General features: G+C 37.6%; 1 protein-coding gene across 1 annotated transcript; it reads left to right on the forward strand.

Annotated features, from left to right (window-relative positions):
• Positions 1-7,292: 7,292 nt before the first annotated feature.
• LOC142356230 (uncharacterized) lies at positions 7,293-20,545 on the forward strand (the record flags this gene model as incomplete). The annotated part of the gene is made up of 2 exons (XM_075408184.1): positions 7,293-7,750; positions 20,400-20,545. Coding segments are annotated over exons 1-2 (519 nt in total), but the record flags the coding sequence as incomplete, so codon positions are not given.
• Positions 20,546-22,500: the final 1,955 nt, after the last annotated feature.

The raw sequence follows: 22,500 nt of genomic DNA on the forward strand, positions 1-22,500 counted from the left end.
AAAAACTGCAATACTTTATAGGTTTTCGGGTCAATAGAAAGCTCTATAGACTGATAAGCAATAGAGCCTTGCAATTAATATTCCCCGTTACAAAATGATAAAAATCGTTACAAGAAAGGTCTCAATATGCATATACACAAAATGGTCAACCCGCCATATGTCGAGTCAAGCCGTTAAGGATGCTCATGTACAGACACATACTTAAATACATTTTTTCACCGAATACAACATGTTGATAATATGTACTTATCCGATCAAGTTGAGCTAGAGATTTTCAGCCATTCCGACCGTTTATGACGTTTAGGTTTTACCAAAAGCACATAATCATTAAATTTGAAGACAGTTCAACAGAATAATTCTGATGAAAAACTAAACTTTTCTTGTATAAAATCATAGCTGCCAAATGAAGAAACTAACACCAAAAAATCGGCGAGAAAAAAACCGACTGACGTTGAATAACTTTCCAAAGACTGGTGTGGAACTGCCTTTGGTTTGGATGGCTTAAACTTAGGAAGGCAAAACCGTTGCCTATTTTTTTTGCGCATCGATAAAAGAAAGCAGGCCAAACACTCGAAGCAATTATATTATGACTAAAAATTCTTCTAATAATTCTTTATCAAGTTCTCTTTACTACTCCTCTTTATTTCTATTCTTTATTTTTAACTCAGGTTTCTAACTTAATTTTTAATTTATTCTAACTTTTTATTTCAACTTTATCAATTTGTGTGGGTCAACAATCAATATCAGTTTCAAGGATCTCACTGAACGTGCTCATATAAAGACATAGTTTCTACCCTGACCCTAGTATCAGCACAATTCAGCCATGAATCTTTACATTCCCATAATAACTCGGAAATTCAGTTCTGAATCAGTACATTTGCAGTCCATTTATAGGTTTTTATGAGCAGGACAAATTCAGAAAAACTTTTTAGATCATGATTTTGAACTTGACAGAATAGAACTTGATGATCTGAAGAACTTTTACCATGATCAGAAAAAATTCATGCAAAATTGAAATTTTCGATTTCACCAAAAAAGACCATGACGAAATTGCATGCAAAATGCATGCAAAAGCCCCGCACGCCGTAAGGACACGTTACCCAGCTTTAAGGACGGTGGGGGGCCAGAACCAGCTCTAACAGTTGACGACCCGAGCATGCAACTGAAATCCCGGACCCTATTATCAGCACAATTCAGCCATGAATCTTTACATTCCATCACACCAATTCGTTTTCCCCGTAAGATCCACCCACAACCCCACAGCAATACGTTTTCTGCATTTTGAAACTTTCAAAGAGCGGGTGCTGATGTGAACAGTAGCAACGGCTGTGTTGTCCACAGCGAGGGAAAAGGAAAGCGGTTTCAAGGATGGGGTGCTGATGTGAACTGTGAAGACGGCATTGCCGTCCACGATTGGGAAAAGGAAAATTAGTTCGAAGATGGGGTAAAATTGTGATCTAGGCGAAAATTAAATGAAACGAACTTTCGGATGGATTGCCCGGTGGGAGGGGGCGCTGCAGTGGAGGGGGAGCTGCAGTGGAGGGGGGCTGCAGTGGAGGGGGGGTTGTTGCTGGGAATAGATTTAATTACAAGGAAACAATTATTAATAGTTGATTATTTCAATTATTAATTATCAAAAATAAATTTATTTATTGTAAATGACATCAATTATAAATTTATTAATTGTAAATTACATCAATTATAAATCAGAAATTTATATTTAACACACACATATATATATATATATATATATATATATATAAATTATTGTGCTTTTCCTATTTCATTGAATGTTTCAAGCTGTCACGCGGACACCCTTTCCCTGAGTTGTTCTTCCTTATCCCAGATGTGGAGCTGGCTCGCCACCTTGTCAGTTTACGCGGACACCCTTTCCCTGAAGTGTCCTTCCTTATCCCAGATGTGGAGCTGGCTCGCCACCTTGTCGGTTCACGCGGACACCCTTTCCCTGAAGTGTCCTTCCTTATCCCAGATGTGGAGCTGGCTCGCCACCTTGTCAGTTCACGCGGACACCATTTCCCTGAAGTGTCCTTATCCCAGATGTGGAGCTGGCTCGCCACCTTGTCAGTTCACGCGGACACCCTTTCCCTGAAGTGTCCTTCCTTATCCCAGATGTGGAGCTGGCTCGCCACCTTGTCAGATCACGCGGACACCCTTTCCCTGAAGTGTCCTGTCTTATCCAGATGTGGAGCTGGCTCGCCACCTTGTCAGTTCACGCGGACACCCTTTCCCTGAAGTGTCCTTCCTTATCCCAGATGTGGAGCTGGCTCGCCACCTTGTCAGTTCACGCGGACACCCTTTCCCTGAAGTGTCCTTCCTTATCCCAGATGTGGAGCTGGCTCGCCACCTTGTCAGTTTACGCGGACACCCTTTCCCTGAAGTGTCCTTCCTTATCCCAGATGTGGAGCTGGCTCGCCACCTTGTCAGTTCACGCGGACACCCTTTCCCTGAAGTGTCCTTCCTTATCCCAGATGTGGAGCTGGCTCGCCACCTTGTCAGTTCACGCGGACACCCTTTCCCTGAAGTGTCCTTCCTTATCCCAGATGCGGAGCTGGCTCGCCACCTTGTCAGTTCACGCGGACACCCTTTCCATGAAGAACAACAGAAAAAATAGAACTGAACTAGAATGATTTTTCGTTTTTGTTACATTTGTCCTGAATGCATAGTAAATTCAGAATATTTACTTTCTGATTTTTCTTCTGAGCTCTTTTTTTTCAGTCTGAAAACTTGCTCTGCGAAGCCCAATTACAGTCTGAATTTATCCTGCAGCGCAGCTCAATTTCAGAGAATCTATTTTTGTTCTGATTTTTTTTCATGATCATGGTAAATTTTGACATGATCAAAGTACTGGGCAGTCCAAAATTCTTCAGAATAAAAGTCATCATGATTCAGCGCTGAAAAAATAATTAAGCGCAGTCCGGGTAACTAAAGGCAAAAATATATCGAAAGGGGCACGTTTTCAAATATCCTCTCCTTTCTTACAATAGGCCGAAAAACAGCATCTGAGGTCCTTCAATGAACTTCATGTCAACTGTATGATAAAAATCAACCCCCGGCTCACTTTTGAGTACCTAAAGACATGCAAAGGAAATAAAAACATGCATTTATCTTTTAAATTCATCCGCGATTTTTGTTCCGAGAGTTTTGTCTTGTCGGGTTTTTAACTGATTGCTTTTCGGCGTTTTTTGTCAATTCAATAGTCAAAGTTCACAGGAATGAAGAAAGAAACAAAAATGAATTTGAAAATTTTTCAATATCTTGAAAACTGAACTTCATTTTATGGTATCAAGAATGCATTGATCATATTCCTTGCTGATTTCCCATCTCATGTATGAGCCATACTGAGTTTGACTACATTTTTTTCTACAAAAATAGAAATTTTAGGTTGCGTCAAAAACACCAGTTTTCTGGGAGAAAAAATTTGCTCAGAGGTGAAACAACCCCTTCACATTCTGAAAAAGAAAACAGAAAAAAATTACTTCGACTAATTATTTATAAAACAAAATAGATAAAGTAGACGAGTAAATTCGGTTTCGTGAACAAGGTTCCTACTTTTTCTAATGGTTGATTTACGTAAATACATTTCTACAAAAAGATACCGTAAAAAATAATAACAGGTCGCCAAAACATTTGTTGGGACCAGTAAATTGAAATATAGCATCTGGAAACAAGGACTTTTAATGAACTTAATGTCCACTGAATGATATGATTATAATTGATTGTTGAATAATTTTAGGTACACAGAGGATCAGCATGTTTTTTCACAAAACCTCTGAGAATTTTCAAAGAAAGGCGCGAAGGAATTAAAAATATGCATTTATCTTTTAAATTGATCCCCGAACTAATAGTTATGACATGTCTACTTTTTAAGTGATTGTCTTATTGCTTTTTTGTCAAGTCAATTGTCACGGGACTGAGGAAAAAATAAAAACAAATTTGAAAAATTTTCCATATCTTGAGAAATCATTTTTGTTTTATGGTAGCGAGAATGCATTGATCATAAATTTCATTGATTTTCCAATCTTATGTACGTGCAATACTGTGTTTGATTGATTTTTCTGCTACGAAAAATGGAATCATAGAATTGCGTCGACAAACACTAAACTTCCGGGGGAAACAGTTTGCTGAGAGATGAAACACCTCCTCACAAAATGATTTGCTCTGAAAAACAAAACAAAAAATAATTACTTAAACAAAATCATTTAATAAATAGAGTAGGCAATTAGATTCGGTTTCACGAACGAGGGTCCTACGTCTGCTAATGGTTGATTTACGCAAACACATTTCTACAAAAAGATACCGTAAAAAATAATAACAGGTCCCCAAAACATTTTTTGGGACCAGGAATTTGAAATTTTGCATCTGAGGACAAGGACTTTCAATGAACTCAATTTCTACTTTATGATATTATTATAATTGATCGTTGGATCAGTTTTAAGTAAATGGAGGATCTGCATGTTTTTTCACAAACTTTATGAGAATTTTCAAAGAATGGGGCAAGGGAATTAAAAATATACATTTATCTTTTAAATTGATCCCCGAATTAAGAGTTTTGTCTTGTCAGTTTCTTTATCTGATTGTCTTCATGCCTTTTTGTCAAATCAATTGTCAAAGCTCACGGGACTGAGGAAAAAATAAAAACAAATTTGACAAATTTTCCAAATCTTGAGAAATCATTTTTGTTTTATGGTAGCGAGAATGCATTGATCATATTTTTCATTGATTTTCTTATCTCATATACGTGCAATTCTGTGTTTGATTGAATTTTTTGCTACGAAAAATGGAATTATAGAATTGCGTCGACAAACACTAATCTTCAGGGGGAAATAGTTTGCTGAGAGATGAAACACCTCCTCACAAAATGATTTGCTCTGAAAAACAAAACAAAAAATATTTACTTAACAAAATTATTTAATAAATAGAGTAGGCAATTAGATTCGGTTTCACGAACGAGGGTCCTACGTTTTCTAATGGTTGATTTACGTATACCTTTTTCTACAAAAAAGATACCGTAAAAAACAATAACAGGTTCCTAAAACATTTGTTGGGACCAGTAAATTGAAATATAGCATCTGGAGACAAGGACTTTTAATGAACTTAATGTCCACTGAATGATATGATTATAATTGATTGTTGGATAATTTTAGGTACACAGAGGATCAGCATGTTTTTTCACAAAACCTCTGAGAATTTTCAAAGAAAGGCGCGAAGGAATTAAAAATGTGCATTTATCTTTTAAATTGATCCCCGAACTAATAGTTATGACATGTCTACTTTTTAAGTGATTGTCTGATTGCTTTTTTGTCAACTCAATTGTCAAAGTTCACGGGATTGAAGAAAAAGTAAAAATAAAAACTTGAAAAGTCTTCTGTATCTTAAAAAGTGATTTTCGTTTTTTTTGTAGCAAGAATGCAATGTTCATTTTTCTTATTGATTTTCCATCTCATGTGCATGTAATACTGAGTTTGATTGAAATTTGCCCTACAAAAATTGGAATTTTAGACTTGCGTTGGAAAACACTAATTTTCCGGTAAAAATAATTGACTGTGAGATGAAAGACCTCCTCACAAAAATGATTTCACTGAATAAAGAAAACAGAAAACAATTGCTTAAACAAAATCATTTTTAGACAAAACAGAGAGAAGAGAGTAGACGATTAGACTCGGTTTCACGAACGAGAATTATATCTATTCTGGAGGCTGGCTTATGTAAACTTTTTTCTTCACCAAAGATACCGCAAAGGCCAACATCGGATTCCCACAACGTGTTTTGGGACCATTAGGGTGAAAACAGTTGGAAAAAAAGGATTTGCAAAAATATTTCACAAAACACTTGCTTTCCAATAAATTCTTCTTTCTTACAATAGGCAGAAATATGCCAACTTAGGTCAATGTCCTTCAATAAATTTAATGTCCACTATTTTATAAAAATCAATCTTTGGCTCACTTTTGAGTATCTTACTGATCAGCAATTTTTTCTCAAAATTTATGAGACTTTTTTAAGAATTTAGATCCCTGAATTTAGAATTTTGACTTATTGTTTTTTGCGTTTTTTGCCAATTCAATTATAAAATTTCAAGAGAATGAAGATAAAATACGAAAATGAATCTGAAGTTTTTTCAATATCTTGAAAAATGGTTTCCATTTTATGGTATCAAGAAAGCATTAGTGATATTCCTTTTTGATTTTCCATCTTATGTACATGCAACTGTGAGTTTGACTTTTTTCTCTACGACAATTGTAATTTTAGACTTGCGCCAGAGACCTTTGCTTCTTCGGGAGAAATATTTTGCTGAGAGATCAATCACCTCCTCACAAAAAAATTACACTGAAAAAAAAACTGAAAAGAATTAATTAAACAAAATCTCTATTAAACAAATTAGATAGAGTAGGCAAACAGAGTCGGTTTCACAAGCAAGGTTGTTGGTTCAAGTAACGTGAAAACAGTAGAACTTATTGTTTGTTTTTATACCAAAACAATTGTCATGTACCATATAAAAGATGCTACAATAATTGAAAATTTTAGAAACGTTTTTAAAAGCATATAATTCTTCTGTTGCACATGTAAACCGTGCAAGAAACATAGCATTGTTTAGTAAAACCCAAAAAGGATCTTTTCTGTTTCCATTTACAGGCCCTTTGTTTCCACTAAAACAGAATAGATCCAAGTAGTTAATTTTTTTCAACTGTCTATTCAGTTTTTTGAAATTTGGTACCCTTTCTTTGTAACGTTTATGGTGGTTTGCTACACAAGATATCAATGAGCCAAATTAGCTTCACAAAAGTGTCGGGCTGTTACGAAGTTCCAAATTCTCATCTCATTGAGAACTGGATATGAATTTTACCACAATGTTGTTGTCACCATTGAGAATTTATATAACTCCGAGGCAAAGCCGAATTGCTGAAAAAGTTCTATAGAGCAACAACAACCATGTGATTAAGTTTTTAATCAACTCTTGTCGCGATTGCGTAACAGTTGCATAACTTACGCCACCGTGAAATCTTTTTTCTACAACCGGATAGTGGAAAAAGATAGTCAGATCTTTTCTGTTTTTGCCTCCATTACGTTTTGCGCCCCCAGTTATAGCCCCCTTACCAGTCACAGATCACGTGCCATTACATAGTAAATCATTGTGTAAATTTATGGCAGTGGGGTTCCTGGGGGGGGGGGGGGGCACAAAAGGGGATCCCAAGTATCTTACAGAAATAATTACTGATTATTGTTATACCCTTTGTAAACCGATATTTACTTTAGGAGGTAAAGACGCTGTTTTTGGTTATTTTTGCATTAAAAATGTTATGATTGACAAATTATTTAAGGCGGGAACTCAAAATCTAAATAAACTAAGGACTTACTGTTATGAAAGATTCCCTTAGAAAAGCATTCTTATTCATGGCATGTGGAATTTTTCTTTATATAATTGTTACCAAAGAAACCCAACCAAGAAATCCCAGCAAGCGAATCTCTAAGTCAGGACCAATAACTTATCAACAAATCTACAATAACGCGACAGAATTGAAAAAATGGGATAACTTCACAGTTGAGGACAGAATATTGAACAAATTGTGTTATATTGACTTGAACATTAAAAAGTGGGCACCTGACAAAGAGGTCAAGTTCTGCAACCCATCAGGAGCAGAAGGAATGTTGTCCGACAACAACTGGGAAACCAATTTTCAGGATATTTTGTTCAACACGCTCTTCAAACTGGTCCCCCACGCTGCTTTCATCGGTAACTGACTCTGACTGGTGTTGGATAACACCCCCCTCAGTATAGGCTAGGACCATATATTTTACAATCTCAAGTCGAAAGAATAACATTAACCTATTGGAAACTTTTCCGGGTCTTTCCCGTTATGCCCCCCCCCCCCCACGAATCGAAATTATAGCCCCTCATTATGGTATAGTTACCATGATCGGGGAGGGGGCGATAGGTTATATGACCACTAAGCTGGAGGGGGGGGGGGTATGATGTGAAAGACCCTTTTTCTGTTTGTGCCCCCGCCCCCGGTACGTTATGCGCCTCCCAGTTATAGAGCACTTATCTACTGAACTACTGTTTGCTTGTTGAAGCAGAAGCAGTGTTGGAAATTGTTGATTCAATTAAGAGAACTGGAAAAGTGACAGAAGTACTTTTTTTGCATCTTCAAGATAAAGGGGAAAATCGGGTCTTTTTCGTTTATATTGGGTGCCTTATTTTTACGTAATGATCTACTATGTAATGGCACGTGCTCTGTTACTTGGGTGTGAAAACGTACGGGGGGACGGAAAAGATCCCAAGAATCAGTTAAGCCTTGCCATTTTGATTTCTCGGATGTGTTTGGAAAAGAATCTTTCTGCTGATCGTGTCGATAAGCGATACAAATCAACCAAGTGTCATCTCTTGTGTTGAAATACAGAATACTGCTCACGCTGAAGAAATGACTGCCTTGTAATTTGATTATGGACTTAGTGTGATGGTTTCCAAGAAACATCAAGAAACTTAGAAGTTTTCTTTATTAGCATTTCAAAGAACAAAAGAAGAACTTACCTGACGAACTTTGTTGCTATGTCGATAAGTAATAGTCACAAAACTAAACTCAATACCAATTTTGTTTCGGCACTATCATTATCTTATTGACCTATCAATCATATGTCAGAAGTAAATTCTCCCACCAACAGAAACCTCATTCTAAGATCCACCGACCTCCAACCAATGAATTTGAGTGTACCTAGGCCATATATGATTCTCATGAAATGTTGATGAAAACAGAAAATCACATCCGGGATTCTCAATTAAGATCTATTCACATGTCAATCATGAAAAATAATTTTAGCTAATCTAATTCTTCTCTGTATGTTTTCGCATAGATAAGTACTATAAATACGAGCTAAATTTTTATATTTACAGTTCCAAAATTAATTTAAAATTCAACTTATTGAATTCTTTTTACCCGTGTTATCGACCACGACATTGGGGTCGAGACCAGCTACAGACAGAAAAAATTTTGCATCTACAGAATGAAGAAGCAGCTACTGCGTGGACAAGATCAACACCAACGGTACTCTACATGACCTAAAAGTAACCAATCTCTGTCTCAGTATGTCCGGGCAAGATGTAATTATTCAACTTATGAGCCTAATGGGTCCGAGGAAATTGATAGGCGATCCGTATAAAGACATCCGATTGGCGATTCCTAATTATATTTCTCCTAAAGAGAGAGTAGTAACGGCAGACAATTTCCAAGCGTGTCTTAGAGAGGAAGCACGCTATTGTGACTTCGAAAAACCCAAAACAGCGGCCAACCCCGACAAGGAGTCGGTAAAAATAAAGTTTCTCAGGTTTAAGGGACCCTGAAGCAAAACTTAGGATACCAGACGGTATTAAAACAAAACCAGCAATATCAGTTTCTGAAATGACTGAGAGCTTACAGTTCAGAAGCCATGCAATGGCTTTCGCAAGTTCTTCATTAGATAATAAGCTTCAAAAAGACCTTTCGAAAACAAACTGAAAAATTTTACGGCTAATAAAAGCAACAACATGTGCACTAGGTGTAAAGGTAAGCCAAACTCTAGTAGAACCCGTCCAGCGTTAACTAAAATGCAACATCTGTGAGAAGTTGGGACACTTCTCAAAAATGAGTAGAAGCAAACCCTAACCAAACTCATGTAATAACAATAAACAGAATATCTCTGCGAAGATTAAAATATTTCATCAGAGCAAGCATCTCCACAATCGGAGATGGGAATGTTTTATGCTAAACAACAAATCTTCACCATGTCTGCGGCTTGGGAATATATCTCAGTAAAAAAATGCAAAGTAGAAATGCAGGTTGACACAGGTGCAGATAGCACAGTGATATCATCAAAAATATGGACTGAGTTTAGTAAATCTCAGATGGTAAGATCAGACATCTCGAAGCGTATGATGGTCACCAATTAACACCTCTGGGATCACCTACCTGTGACGCTGAGTGGAACACAATCAGGCTCACACAAAAACAATTAGCAGTTGCCCAGTCTGATAAAGAATTTGGACTACTTGGTAGAAACTTTGTACCCAAGCACGTTGTGAACAACATTACTACCAAACAGCTACCTGCTGAGAAGGGTTACAAAACTTTTGTGAAGCTGATACCAAAATCACAGCCAACGTTCCGCAAAGCCAGAAAAATACCTCTGCCTCATCAAGACGAAGTCACAGAGAAGCTGGAGCAGATGGTCAGACAGGGCATCCTTGAACCGTTACATCCAAGAGGAGTCAGCAATATATCTCCAGTGGTGTGGCCGAGACAGAAGATTGGAGAATTGAGACTTTGTGTGGACCTAAAAGTACATATCAAGGGCAACGTCATGAATGAGGACTACCCAAAACCAGGCATGGAGACGAGCATCCGCAACCTACATAGGGCCTCATTCTTTGGCAAAATTGACCTTTCAGATGCCTACTATCAAATTGAACTTGAAGAAGAAGCAAAAGATATATGCACAATCAACACATCTCAGTGACTGATCAAAATTTGGCGACTACCTCAAGGATTATAAAACTTTGGCTCAATCTTCCAAAATTGCATCTAATCAACACTCGAATTGAATTCTTTTTACCCGTGTTATCGACCACGACATTGGTGTCGAGACCAGCTACAGACAGAAAAAATTTTGCATCTACAGAATGAAGAAGCAGCTACTGCGTGGACAAGATCAACACCAACGGTACTCTACATGACCTAAAAGTAACCAATCTCTGTCTCAGTATGTCCGGGCAAGATGTAATTATTCAACTTATGAGCCTAATGGGTCCGAGGAAATTGATAGGCGATCCGTATAAAGACATCCGATTGGCGATTCCTAATTATATTTCTCCTAAAGAGAGAGTAGTAACGGCAGACAATTTCCAAGCGTGTCTTAGAGAGGAAGCACGCTATTGTGACTTCGAAAAACCCAAAACAGCGGCCAACCCCGACAAGGAGTCGGTAAGAATAAAGTTTCTCAGGTTTAAGGGACCCTGAAGCAAAACTTAGGATACCAGACGGTATTAAAACAAAACCAGCAATATCAGTTTCTGAAATGACTGAGAGCTTACAGTTCAGAAGCCATGCAATGGCTTTCGCAAGTTCTTCATTAGATAATAAGCTTCAAAAAGACCTTTCGAAAACAAACTGAAAAATTTTGCGGCTAATAAAAGCAACAACATGTGCACTAGGTGTAAAGGTAAGCCAAACTCTAGTAGAACCCGTCCAGCGTTAATTAAAAAATGCAACATCTGTGAAAAGTTGGGACACTTCTCAAAAATGTGTAGAAGCAAACCCTAACCAAACTCATGTAATAACAATAAACAGAATATCTCTGCGAAGACTAAAATATTTCATCAGAGCAAGCATCTCCACAATCGGAGATGGGAATGTTTTATGCTAAACAACAAATCTTCACCATGTCTGCGGCTTGGGAATATATCTCAGTAAAAAAATGCAAAGTAGAAATGCAGGTTGACACAGGTGCAGATAGCACAGTGATATCATCAAAAATATGGACTGAGTTTAGTAAATCTCAGATGGTAAGATCAGACATCTCGAAGCGTATGATGGTCACCAATTAACACCTCTGGGATCACCTACCTGTGACGCTGAGTGGAACACAATCAGGCTCACACAAAAACAATTAGCAGTTGCCCAGTCTGATAAAGAATTTGGACTACTTGGTAGAAACTTTGTACCCAAGCACGTTGTGAACAACATTACTACCAAACAGCTACCTGCTGAGAAGGGTTACAAAACTTTTGTGAAGCTGATACCAAAATCACAGCCAACGTTCCGCAAAGCCAGAAAAATACCTCTGCCTCATCAAGACGAAGTCACAGAGAAGCTGGAGCAGATGGTCAGACAGGGCATCCTTGAACCGTTACATCCAAGAGGAGTCAGCAATATATCTCCAGTGGTGTGGCCGAGACAGAAGATTGGAGAATTGAGACTTTGTGTGGACCTAAAAGTACATATCAAGGGCAACGTCATGAATGAGGACTACCCAAAACCAGGCATGGAGACGAGCATCCGCAAACTACATAGGGCCTCATTCTTTGGCAAAATTGACCTTTCAGATGCCTACTATCAAATTGAACTTGAAGAAGAAGCAAAAGATATATGCACAATCAACACATCTCAGTGACTGATCAAAATTTGGCGACTACCTCAAGGATTATAAAACTTTGGCTCAATCTTCCAAAATTGCATCGAATCAACACTCAAAGGAATCAAGTGCCTTGTGATTGTTCAAGACGATGTGTTGGTGTATGGAACTACCAGGGAGCAGTTCGACAAGAGAATGCTTGCAGTCAAGAGTCGACTACAAGAGAAAAATTTTACAATTAATTAGAAAAAATCTAACTCAAAACCAGTCGATAGAGTTAGCTTTTTCGGATACTCCATTTCAAAGGAGGGAAAAGCAGCAGATCCCAAACATTTTGAAAAAATAAAAACACAAAAGCACCAACTAACAACAAAGAACTGGAATCGTTTGTTGGGCTGGCAAATTGTTACGCAAAAATGATTCATGATTTTGCATCAAAAATGCTACATTTAATTAACATGAGAAATGGTGATTTCTCATGGATCGAAATGCAATAAAAAGCCCTTGAAGACGCAGAAATTGAATTCTATGCTAACTCAAAATACAGCTATTGTACAGCCATATATTTTACAAAAAAAGCAATAGTTACTACTGTTGCTTTGGAAAATACCATTGGCGGGGTTCTTTTTCAAGAAGGACATCCAGCTATAAATGTATTGCGAAAGCAAATACATTCCAGCTGAGCAAAACTATTTGATAATAGAGCGGGAAGCACTGGCAATTGTGTTTGTGGTGGCAAGATTGAAGCAATTCCTTCTTGTAAGATTATTTACCTACAGACGGACAACAAACCACTCAAATATCTCTTTGCAACAGACGAGGAGATCCCGATGACAGCATCAGCTGGAATCACAAGATGGGCAATAGCTCTTTTGGGTTGCGACTATGTGTTGAAATGGACAGCAGGAGAGCGGATACCGCATACAGATGCTTTGAACAGAATGGATTTTGACAAAGGCGAAAGCGGAACTGCAAACCATGTTCAGAAGCGAAAAAAAGAATTCGAACAACAGAAACATGCACTGACTATATATAATGGAATCATCTTCAGTGGTGTTGTTCCTTTCATTCCACCCAAACTACGACACTTGGTTTTGGCAAAAGTGCACAAGAAAGATCCTGGGAAGAATGCAACTGAGGCATCAGTCAGAATGATAGCATGGAGGCCTGTTATTACCCAAGAGCTTCAGCATTTTGCTAGTAAATGTAAGAAATCTCAAATAAACAGGACTAGCCTGGGAGAAAGACTCTACGTGGCCAGAATTCGACGTTTGGGAACGTCTCCACATAGACCTTACCAGTCACAGATAACGTGCCATTACATAGTAAATCATTGTGTAAATTTATGGCAGTGGGGTTCCTGGGAGGGGGGGGGGGCACAAAAGGGGATCCCAATTATCTTACAGAAATAATTACTGATTATTGTTATACCCTTTGTAATCCGATATTTACTTTAGGAGGTAAAGACGCTGTTTTTGGTTATTTTTGCATTAAAAATGTTATGATTGACAAATTATTTAAGGCGGGAACTCAATATCTAAATAAACTAAGAACTTACTGTTATGAAAGATTCCCTTAGAAAAGTATTCTTGTTCATTGCATGTGGAACGTTTCTTTATATAATTGTTACCAAAGAAACCCAACCACGAAATCCCAGCAAGCTAGGACCAATAACTTATCAACAAATCTACAATAACGCGACAGAATTGAAAAAATGGGAGAATTTTACGACTGAGGGCAGAAAATTGAACAAATTGTGTTATATTGACCTGAACATTAAAAAGTGGGCACCTCACAAAGAGGTCAAGTTCTGCAACCCATGAGGAGCAGAAGGAATGTTGTCCGACAACAACTGGGAAACCAATTTTCAGGATATTTTGTTCAACACGCTCTTCAAACTGGTCCCCCACGCTGCTTTCATCGTTAACTGACTGGTGTTGGATACCACCCCCTCAGTATAGAATAGGACCATATATTTTACAATCTCAAGTCGAAAGTAAAACATTAACCTATTGGAAACTTTTCCGGGGTCTTTCCCATTATAGCCCCCCGCGCGAAACGAAATTATAGCCCCCTCATTATGGTATAGTTACCATGGTCGGGGAGGGGGGTATAGGTTATAATACCACTAAGCTGGAGGGGGGTTTGATGGGAAAAACCCCTTTTCTGTTTGTGCCCCCCAGTACCTTTATGCGCCTCCCAGTTATAGAGCACTTATCTACTGAACTACTGTTTGCTTGTTGAAGCAGAAGCAGTGTTGGAAATTGATGATTCAATTAAGAGAACTGGAAAAGTGACAGTTAGAAATACACTTTTTTGCATCTTCAAGATAAAGAGGAAAATCGGGTCTTTTTCGTTTAAATTGGGTGCTTTATTTTTACGTAATGATCTACTATGTATTGGCACGTGCTTTGTTACTTGGGAGTGAAAACGTAAGGGGGGACGGACGGAAAAGATTCGAAGAATCAATTAAGCCTTACCATTTTGATTGCTCGGACGTGTTCGGAAACGAAACTTTTTGCTGAACGTGCCGATGAGCGATACAAATCAACCACGTATCATCACTTGTATTAAAATACAGAATACTCGGACGTGTTCGGAAACGAAACTTTTTGCTGAACGTGCCGATGAGCGATACAAATCAACCAAGTATCATCACTTGTATTAAAATACAGAATACAGCTCACGCTGAAGAAATGACTGCCTCGTAATTTGATTATAAACATCAAGAAACTTAGAAGTTTTTTATTAAAGACTCAAAGAACAAAAGAAGAACTTACCTGACGAAATTTAATGCTATGTCGATAAGTAATAGTCACAAAACTAAACTCAATACCAATTTTGTTTCGGCACTGTCATTATCTTATTGACCTATCAATCATATGTCAGAAGTAAATTCTCCCACCAACAGAAACCTCATTCTAACATCCACCGACCTCCAACCAATGAATTTGAGTGTACCTAGGCCATATATGATTCTCATGAAATGTTGATGAAAACAGAAAATCACATCCGGGATTCTCAATTAGGATCTATTCACATGTCAATCATGAAAAATAATTTTAGCTAATCTAATTCTTCTCTGTTTATTTTCGCATAGATAAGTACTATAAATACGAGCTAAATTTTTGTATTTACAGTTCCAAAATTAATTTAAAAATCAACTTATTGAATTCTTTTTACCCGTGTTATCGACCACGACATTGGTGTCGAGACCCGCTACAGACAGAACAAATTTTGCATCTACAGAATGAAGAAGCAGCTACTGCGTGAACAAGATCAACACCAACGGTACTCTACATGACCTAAAAGTAACCAATCTCTGTCTCAGTATGTCCGGGCAAGATGTAATTATTCAACTTATGAGCCTATTGGGTCCGAGGAAATTGATAGGCGATTCGTATAAAGACATCCGATTGGCGATTCCTAATTATATTTCTCCTAAAGAGAGAGTAGTAACGGCAGACAATTTCCAAGCGTGTCTTAGAGAGGAAGCACGCTATTGTGACTTCGAAAAACCCAAAACAGCGGCCAACCCCGACAAGGAGTCGGTAAAAATAAAGTTTCTCAGGTTTGAGGGACCCTGAAGCAAAACTTAGGATACCAGACGGTATTAAAACAAAACCAGCAATGTCAGTTTCTGAAATGACTGAGAGCTTACAATTCAGAAGCCATGCAATGGCTTTCGCAAGTTCTTCATTAGATAATAAGCTTCAAAAAGACCTTTCGAAAACAAACTGAAAAATTTTACGGCTAATAAAAGCAACAACATGTGCACTAGGTGTAAAGGTAAGCCAAACTCTAGTAGAACCCGTCCAGCGTTAATTAAAAAATGCAACATCTGTGAAAAGTTGGGACACTTCTCAAAAATGTGTAGAAGCAAACCCTAACCAAACTCATGCAATAACAATAAACAGAATATCTCTGCGAAGACTAAAATATTTCATCAGAGCAAGCATCTCCACAATCGGAGATGGGAATGTTTTATACTAAACAACAAATCTTCAGCATGTCTGCGGCTTGGGAATATATCTCAGTAAAAAAATGCAAAGTAGAAATGCAGGTTGACACAGGTGCTGATAGCACAGTGATATCATCAAAAATATGGACTGAGCTTAGTAAATCTCAGATGGTAAGATCAGACATCTCGAAGCTTATGATGGTCACCATTTAACACCTCTGGGATCACCTACCTGTGACGCTGAGTGGAACACAATCAGGCTCACACAAAAACAATTAGCAGTTGCCCAGTCTGATAAAGAATTTGGACTACTTGGTAGAAACTTTGTACCCAAGCACGGTGTGAACAACATTACTACCAAACAGCTACCTGCTGAGAAGGATTACAAAACTTTTGTGAAGCTGATACCAAAATCACAGGCAACGTTCCGCAAAGCCAGAAAAATACCTCTGCCTCATCAAGACAAAGTCACAGAGAAGCTGGAGCAGATGGTCAGACAGGGCCTCCTTGAACCGTTACATCCAAGAGGAGTCAGCAATATATCTCCAGTGGTGTGGCCGAGACAGAAGAATGGAGAATTGAGACTTTGTGCGGACCTAAAAGTACATATCAAGGGCAACGTCATGAATGAGGACTACCCAAAACCAGGCATGGAGACGAGCATCCGCAACCTACATAGGGCCTCATTCTTTGGCAAAATTGACCTTTCAGATGCCTACTATCAAATTGAAATTGAAGAAGAAGCAAAAGATATATGCACAATCAACACATCTGTGACTGATCAAAATTTGGCGACTACCTCAAGGATTATAAAACTTTGGCTCAATCTTCCAAAATTGCATCGAATCAACACTCAAAGGAATCAAGTGCCTTGTGATTGTTCAAGACGATGTGTTGGTGTATGGAACTACCAGGGAGCAGTTCGACAAGAGAATGCTTGCAGTCAAGAGTCGACTACAAGAGAAAAATTTTACAATTAATTAGAAAAAATCTAACTCAAAACCAGTCGATAGAGTTAGCTTTTTAGGATACTCCATTTCAAAGGAGGGAGAAGCAGCAGATCCCAAACATTTTGAAAAAATAAAAACGCAAAAGCACCAACTAACAACAAAGAACTGGAATCGTTTGTTGGGCTGGCAAATTGTTACGCAAAAATGATTCATGATTTTGCATCAAAAATGCTACATTTAATTAACATGAGAAATGGTGATTTCTCATGGATCGAAATGCAATAAAAAGCCCTTGAAGACGCAGAAATTGAATTCTGTGCTAACTCAAAATAAAGCTATTGTACAGCCATACATTTTACAAAAAAAGCAATAGTTACTACTGTTGCTTTGGAAAATACCATTGGCGGGGTTCTTTTTCAGGAAGGACATCCAGCTATAAATGTATTGCGAAAGTTGACTTCAGCTGAGCAAAACTATTTGATAATAGAGCGGGAAGCACTGGCAATTGTGTTTGTGGTCGCAAGATTCAAGCAATTCCTTCTTGTAAGATTATTTACCTACAGACGGACAACAAACCACTCAAATATCTCTTTGCAACAGACGAGGAAATCCCGATGACAGCATCAGCTGGAATCACAAGATGGGCAATAGCTCTAATGGGTTGCGACTATGTGTTGAAATGGACAGCAGGAGAGCGGATACCGCATACAGATGCTTTGAACAGAAGGGATTTTGACAAAGGCGAAAGCGGAACTGCAAACCATGTTCAGAAGCGAAAAAAAGAATTCGAACAACAGAAACATGCACTGACTATATATAATGGAATCATCTTCAGTGGTGTTGTTCCTTTCATTCCACCCAAACTACGACACTTGGTTTTGGCAAAAGTGCACAAGAAAGATCCTGGGAAGAATGCAACTGAGGCATCAGTCAGAATGATAGCATGGAGGCCTGTTATTACCCAAGAGCTTCAGCATTTTGCTAGTAAATGTAAGAAATCTCAAATAAACAGGCCTAGCCTGGGAGAAAAAGACTCTACGTGGCCAGAATTCGACGTTTGGGAACGGCTCCACATAGACTAGGGTTATTTAAGGACCATGGCATTGTCTTAGAATTTGTTGACTCGGGTTCTGGCTGGAAAGAAGCTTTCCCCGCGGTTAGCTTTATTTTAACATCAGAAACAGTTAAAATAAATCTTAGTCAAATCTTTGCAAGATTCGGAATACCAAAACTTTTGTATCTGATAATGGTCCTGACTTTGTAAGTGGTGACCTTGAACAGTGGTGTGAATCACTGGGAATAAAGAAATTGGAATCACCTTTCTGTCATCCAAGATCGAATGGACGAGCTGAAAGAGCAGTTCGGAATGTGAAGCCGGCACTTCAAGCATAGAGTCCCAATCTTATTGTGTCATTTGGAGCATTCCTGCAAAGGGCGCTGATGACACATCGCAACACTTATAAAACGAGGAGCAAAACTCCAGCTGAATTCCTGTTGGGACGCAGAGTGAGACTACCAACAATAGCAGACTTCGACTTTTGCGAACCCATTCTATTCAAGGCCAATGAGAAGACAAAGACAGTTACTGCTACCTTCATCATCAAGAAAAGCTTTGACACAGTTTTCATACACCCCGAAAACTCAACTGGACTATTACAGTGAGCGACAACTAAATTCCGAGACTAGACGAGGACAATGTGAAAACTGAACTAGCAGTAGAGGAGACCATATCTGAATCAGAACCACAACTTCAGAACACAGATGTGGGACCCTCACATCAAGATGAAGCTTCTGCAGCCACATCATCTGCAAAGCACCAACAACGCGAAACATCAGAGCCTTCACGAACATCAACAAGAAACAGAAAACGACAGATTTGGAGAATCTATACCCACAAACTTGTTTAAAAAAGGAGCGGGGATATGATGGCTTTAAAAAAATGTCAAGAAACTTAGAAGTTTATTATTAAAGTTTCAAAAAACAAAAGAAGAACTTACCTGACGAACTTTGTTGCTATGTCATTAAATAATGGTCACAAAACTAAACTAATTCCAATTTTGTTTCGGCGCTATCATTATCGTATTGACCAATCAATCATATGTCAGAAGAAATTCTCTCACCAACAGAAACCTGATTCTAACATCCACGGACCTACAACTAATGAACTTGATTGTACCTTGGCCGTACATGATTCTCATGAAATGTTGATGAAAATAGAAAATCACATCAGGGATTCGGAATCAAGATCTGTTCAGATGTCAATCATGTAAAATGTTTTTTTTAGCTAATCTAAATCTTTGTATATTTTTGCATAGATAATTACTATGACTACGAGCTAAGTTTTGTATATTTTCAGTTCCAAATCTAAATATAAATTCAATTTGTTGAATTCTTTTGACCCGTGTTATCGACCACGACACTTAGCCTTCAATTTTTTTTAAAGGGAGATTAACATCTTTATAATTTTTTCTGTTAACAATTGAATCGTGTCATTTAGAAATATAAAACATTTCTCATCATATGTGGCATGCTAAATCAGATTTATCTAAAATAAACTAAATTCATTTTGAAGCAGTCTTTTTAACAATCTCTTCGAAAAACTTAATTTCAATGCCTTATTTTCCTATATGCACTGCCTGATTTCAAAATTACAACAGCTTGTTTCAACCAGGGTTCTGACAAAGTCACTTCAAAATTGGTTTATTTTTTGAGCCGCTGCAAGATTCTCGATACTTGCCGCATTTTCTAAGAATCACGTAACATATACATCCTGATCAAGGACCACGTATTCGCAATTATGTAGTGTAAAGTTTCAGACATTGAAAAAAATTCTTACAAGCTGTTAACAACCATTTCCCAAATTTATTTTTTGAGCTTGGTGGGGGAGGGGGTTCCTTGCCTCGTCTTCTTTAATGTATGTTAAGACGGCCTTAACGTACATTATTGAAGACGAGGCAAGGATCCCCCCACCAACCTGAAAAATGATTTTGAGAAATGATTGTGAAAAGCTAGCTTGTAATAATTTCATGTTTGGATGTTTGATTTTTCTGTTGTTTTTATATAGTTTAAGTTTTGATTATGCAAACAGTTATTAATCTGCCTTGAAACGGTTGCTAGAAGGACTTGCAAAATGCGGCGTTTTTTGGATGTATGGATTCAACTAATGAAAATTGTCCTCATTTCTGCTCGAAAAAACAGCACCTGTTTCTTTTTATATGGAGAATTTTTTGCCTACCTAATAGCAGAAAATTGCGAGAATTAGTTTGGTAAATGCCGAATCTGCGTTTTTCAAGAAAAATGGTTTTTAAATTCTTCAACTCGTGTCATTGCTGAGGAAATATAGAAAAAGAAGTTTTTTGTTGTTTCAGATATTGGGGGATTGTTAGGAGTGTACACGTTGTCAGCGGCAACTCTCGGGAGACAAGTGTTCACGTTCGAACCATTCTGGACTTTCGATTACATCAAGACATCTGTGGTCAAAAACAACCTCAAAGATAGAGTCTCGCTTTACAAGGTTGCTTCTAGGGACATTTTATTTTTCCTATCCAAAACCCTCTCCTCAGTACTTTCAATGGCAAGAAGATTATTCAGCAATAAATAAATAGACCCAAATAAATACCCACTAAGATTAGATTCAGCAAATTAGTTTTTCTTTCTCTCGTTAATCATTCTAATAGCTACATTCATTATATTAATGCTGACCACATACCGCTAACCAACCCTAGCTATCGATAGTTATAGACTAATGTATTATTTGCAAAACTTTATGAATTTCATATACAAATAATTGTTTAATAATGCATTATTTTTGCAGTTATTTACAAATTTTTGCATTGATTTGCAAATCTTTGCAAATTTTTACGTTGCATTTGCAAAAATTTGTAAACAATGATATTGCATTTGCAAATATTTATAATCATTTAAGCAAATTTGTGAAACGTTTTCAATTTTTGAGCTTCATTTGTGATTTCGAAATCCTGTAAATTAAAAAAAACTTTCAAAAGAGACTCAGTTTTGGGATATCCCTAGTGATCGAAGAATTTATAATCTTGCAAGAATCTTGCAAGCAATCTTGCAAGGGAATGCATACTTCTTGCAAGCATCTTGCAAGATTCTTGCAAGATTTGAATCCATCTTGCAAGATTCTTGCAAGATTTGAATTCAACGTACAAGATTCTTGCAAGATTATAAATCAATCTTGCAAGAATCTTGCAAGATTTTAAATCCATTTTTTTCTCACCTGCAGGAATGATGACGCTGAATAAGACAATGGCAATGATGAAATAGCTAATTTCTGTCGGAAATTTCTCGAAGTCAAGCTAAGAACCGACTATTTGAGATTTTCCAGTATGATCTGTTTTTTTTACCCTCCTCCTTTTGCATTCCGGGCTTGGGACCGGCAGTGGCGCAGTTACACAAAACAATTATAGGAGAATTGAGCAATGCACTAGGTAAATTTACCTGGCTCAAAAAGCTCTCTCCAAAATAAAACAAAATAAAGCACCCAATCAAATATATATACATTATAACATTAAAATACAAGACAGCAAAACAAACAAGACAACAAAAGAACACAAGGCAGCAAAACAAAACAAGACAGCAAAACAAAACAAGACAACAAAACAAAACAAGGCAGCAAAACAAAACAAGACAGCGAAACTAAACAAGACAGCAAAACGAAACAAGACAACAAAACAAAACAAGGCAGCAAAACAAAACAAGACAGCGAAACTAAACAAGACAGCAACACGAAACAAGACAACAAAACAAGGCAGCAAAACAAAACAAGACAGCGAAACTAAACGAGACAGCAAAACGAAACAAAACAAAACAAAAACAAGGCAGCAAAACAAAACAAGACAGCGAAACTAAACAAGACAGCAAAACGAAACACACAACCAAACAAAACAAGGCAGCAAAACAAACAAGACAGCAAAACAAAACAAGACAGCGAAACTAAACAAGACAACAAAACAAAACAAGACAGCGAAACTAAACAAGACAGCAAAACGAAACAAGACAACAAAACAAAACAAGGCAGCAAAACAAAACAAGACAGCGAAACTAAACAAGACAGCAAAACGAAACAAGACAACAAAACAAAACAAGGCAGCAAAACAAAACAAGACAGCGAAACTAAACAAGACAGCAAAACGAAACAAGACAAAACAAAAACAAGGCAGCAAAACAAAACAAGACAGCGAAACTAAACAAGACAGCAAAACGAAACAAGACAACCAAACAAAACAAGACAGCAAAACAAACAAGGCAGCAAAACAAAACAAGAGAGCGAAACTAAACAAAACAGCAAAACAAAACAAGACAGCAAAACAAAACAAGGCGGCAAAACAAAACAAGACAGCAAAACAAAAGAAGACAGCAAAACAAAACAAGACAACAAAACAAAACAAGGCAGCAAAACAAAACAAGACAGCGAAACTAAACAAGACAGCAAAACGAAACAAGACA

Source organism: Convolutriloba macropyga, unplaced genomic scaffold (genome assembly GCF_964194025.1).
Source record: "Convolutriloba macropyga unplaced genomic scaffold, txConMacr16.3 SCAFFOLD_3898, whole genome shotgun sequence".
NCBI classification, from domain to species: domain Eukaryota; kingdom Metazoa; phylum Xenacoelomorpha; order Acoela; family Convolutidae; genus Convolutriloba; species Convolutriloba macropyga.